General features: G+C 44.7%; 1 protein-coding gene across 1 annotated transcript in view; it reads right to left on the bottom strand.

Annotated features, from left to right (window-relative positions):
• Positions 1 to 3,069, bottom strand: part of Upp1 (uridine phosphorylase 1) — a 6,397-nt gene extending 3,328 nt beyond the window's left edge. Inside the window, exons 1-2 of the mRNA XM_021211180.1 lie at positions 2,890 to 3,069; positions 1,076 to 1,234 (exon numbers count right to left, since the gene is read on the bottom strand). Coding sequence (XP_021066839.1) covers positions 1,076 to 1,234; positions 2,890 to 3,069 — 339 coding nt within the window. The remainder of the gene's footprint in view (positions 1 to 1,075; positions 1,235 to 2,889) is intronic.
• Positions 3,070 to 3,379: the final 310 nt, after the last annotated feature.

The raw sequence follows: 3,379 nt of genomic DNA on the forward strand, positions 1-3,379 counted from the left end.
ATATATATATATATATATATATATATATATATATATATATACACACAGAGCTGTCTTATACCTGACTTCATTTGACTCATACAACCTATATAGCAGCCGGAAGGAAGCAGATACTATCATTAGCTAACAGACTTTTTCCTGATATTTGAAGCCATGCACACAGGCCACTATACAGGATAAGGATTTACCACTGAACTTTTCAACTGCCCTCTCCAGTTTGGCCAAACGGGATACCTGTCTGTTTCCTCGATCCTGACAGGAGACCATATATGGGCTGTACTTCTGCCTCTACCATTTCCGCCTTGCCTCTGCAATGCAACCCCACTTCACATGCCTTCCAAAGACCCACACCCACACCCACCCACATCTCCTACGACACCATCCCCTCCCTGAACAGCTGCTGTCCCATGGCAGAGCCTTACTGCAAAAGGACCCCTTCCAGAATGTCAGACACAGAAAATGCTCCCACAAGGAGCACTTGCTTGCAGATGACTCCACATGACTTGGATAGTTAACTGACTAGGGTCAAGACACAAAATATCAACAGGAAGAGAATTCACTTCTGAACCCCAGTTCTTCACTATATTATTATATCCTTATGATATATATCAAGTATGTTGCCATCAAATCAAAATCAGAACTAGAAAATCATCTCATTGATAGGATACTGGAGATTTTTCCATATTAACATTTATTACTTATTCAACCTGTGTTATAAAGCAGGTCAGTTACTATGAGATAGAAAGAAGCATAGATGCCTGGTACGTGGCTCCTTATAGCCCTTGGCCTCCCGGGAACTGCCACCCCCACGATGAGTGAACAGCTGTGCATATTTGCACGTGTATCTGCTTTTGTATACCTAGGCTTTCCAGGAAGCAAAGCCTCAAGGGCTGGAACCTAGGTCTTCCTCATGCCCAGGCCCCAGCTGCTGAGAGCTCACCAAGCTCCCAGCCATTTACAGTAAACAAATGTTAGGTAGGGTGCCAGCTCTTCAGCTGTACCCACATGCAAAAGTGTGGGGCACAGGGCCTTGCAGAGCATGGAGACCAAATCCAAGTGAAAGGCAAGTACTCACGCTCACAGACAGCACGGGCCCGGCTTTATACATGGCGTAGCGGTCAGTGCCTGCACAGATGTTGGTGTATTCCTTCCCTGGATGGTCAAGGCCCAGCTCTGCAGCCACATACTTGATGAAGGTCCTCATCCGGGAAGAGCTTCCACCAACGCACACAAACTGCAACCAGAGAATGGGGACCCCATTCGCACGCTGTGTCATCAGGGGTCTGCAAAGTTTACCAGCAACCTTGGGGGTCATCTGGGAACTTCCCAGCAAGTTTTCTGGCCTGACCTGTACCAGGTGTATCTGAGGGGACTGAGCAATCCACTTTTCTGATGAGCTTTTAGTAGCACTGGACTGGGAATCACTGCTCAGTACAAGCACCCGAAGCACAGTGCCACACGTACAGGAGCCACCATCTTGCTGTCTTACAGGTGGGAGGCAGCCTGTGTGCTGGGAGGAAGTTTGGGTTTGGACTAAGATGGCTGGAGAGCCTCACAGCCATCAAACTCCTCTTGTGACCGGAGTCCTGTGGCCCAGTGTTAAAATGGCCCACCAAACACTCTCTCACTTGGTCAACTGAGTGGCAAAGAATAGAGGCCCAGTAGTAGGTTGGGACGTTGTAGGTGGAGAAGTGAAACCTTCATTTTGCAAAGCCTCTTCTAAGAGATTTTATTTTGTCAAAGAATAGTAAATAATAAAGAGTGATTTAATGGAATCTAAAGATAAAAGAAAGAAATGCATCCCTAAACATGAAAGGACATGCCCACAGCCTGCCATTAGAAAGTAAATTAGCAATACTGGGATAAATAGAAATTGAACAAATTATGAAAACTGCTCACCATTTGCTACCAAAAGTGAGTTCTACCCATGGCAGTTGGGGCCCAGCTTTGGGGTTCTGACCCCATCTTGGTTTTTCATGCCATGAGTTAATTTGTCTTTATCGGGATTAGATTATGGTAACTAGAGTTTAACAATAACTAACTGTAGACTTTAAAATAGCCTGTTGATAGGTTTCTGATTGTTCTCAACCCAAAAGAGGATCAGCTCCTGCGCTGTGGATGTACTGACCACACTGCCTGTCATTTCACATCACAGTCATGAACTGAAATGCCACACTGTTCCTTGTGAGGATGCACACACAGTTAGGTGACAATTAGGAACAAATGTTAACAAAGGACTTTTATAAAAATGTACGCTAACTGAGCACTGGGAACTGAAGGCTTTGTACTGGAAGTGTCTCATCAACATCAGCCCTCAGACAATTTAAAAACAGTATCATCAATATGCACCTTCAGTTGCAGGCAGGGACCATGCACCTTCAGTTACAAGCAGGGACCATGCACCTTCAGTTACAAGCAGGGACCATGCACCTTCAGTTACAAGCAGGGACCATACAGAGTCTCCAGACTGGCTTTGCACCTCTCGAAAGTTCTTCACAGCTCCCTCTTCTAACTAAGGGTTAGGAAATTGATTTTGAGATAGCTCTCAAGACACTGTCTAGATTAACCCCAAACTCCTGCCTCAGCCTTTGGAGTACTTGAAACTATAAACGTAGGCCATTCGTATGGTTCAGGAGATTGACATGCCGTCACTTACAAATGAAAGAACTGAGAGACAAAGTAGAGACTAACACTGCAGTTGTTAACATTTGTTCTCTCTTTTACTTGCTAGTTCATACAAACACAAGAAAATGCTTTGCGGAAGTCTGATAAAGATAGCATGTAGTCCTGGTCTCCTGTCCATCATCTGTGAAAAGGTGCAGCTATGTCAAAGAGGAAGTTGACTCTGTAAGACAATCAAGCCTTAGGCTCAAAGCCTGGAGTTCTTACCTTCACATCTCCAAACATAGCAGGGAAATCGTGTGTGCTGGTGCTGAGGTTGAAATGGTAGAGCACATCTTCCTGCATGGTTGCTATGTTTGGATTTGAAAGTTGGATGAAGCAGTCACTGTTAGAAACAAAAAGAGAAAGGTTTATAGAACATGGATGTGTAGTGGCCAGCGTTACCATGCATATGTCCCATTTGCATGAGGTGTGGGAGAGACATGATGGGGAAGAGGCACACACAGACCCTAGGGAGAAGATAACCCTACATTGTCAAGGGCCCTACTTCCCTGTCTCCTTCCTTTTAACTCTGCTTTGCTCCTCAAGCCCTGTTTGAAGGAAAACAGCAAGACCTCAGAAGAACCTACAAAATTATAAAGAGCAAACTGATAAATCATCCAATACAAAGAATGCTAGCTGCTAGCCCACTCTGCTGTAGTCAGCACATGAACTTGACTCTTTTGAAAGTAATACATTCATTATTGGAAATACAGAC

This window comes from Mus pahari, chromosome 13 (genome assembly GCF_900095145.1).
Source record: "Mus pahari chromosome 13, PAHARI_EIJ_v1.1, whole genome shotgun sequence".
NCBI classification, from domain to species: Eukaryota; Metazoa; Chordata; class Mammalia; order Rodentia; family Muridae; genus Mus; species Mus pahari.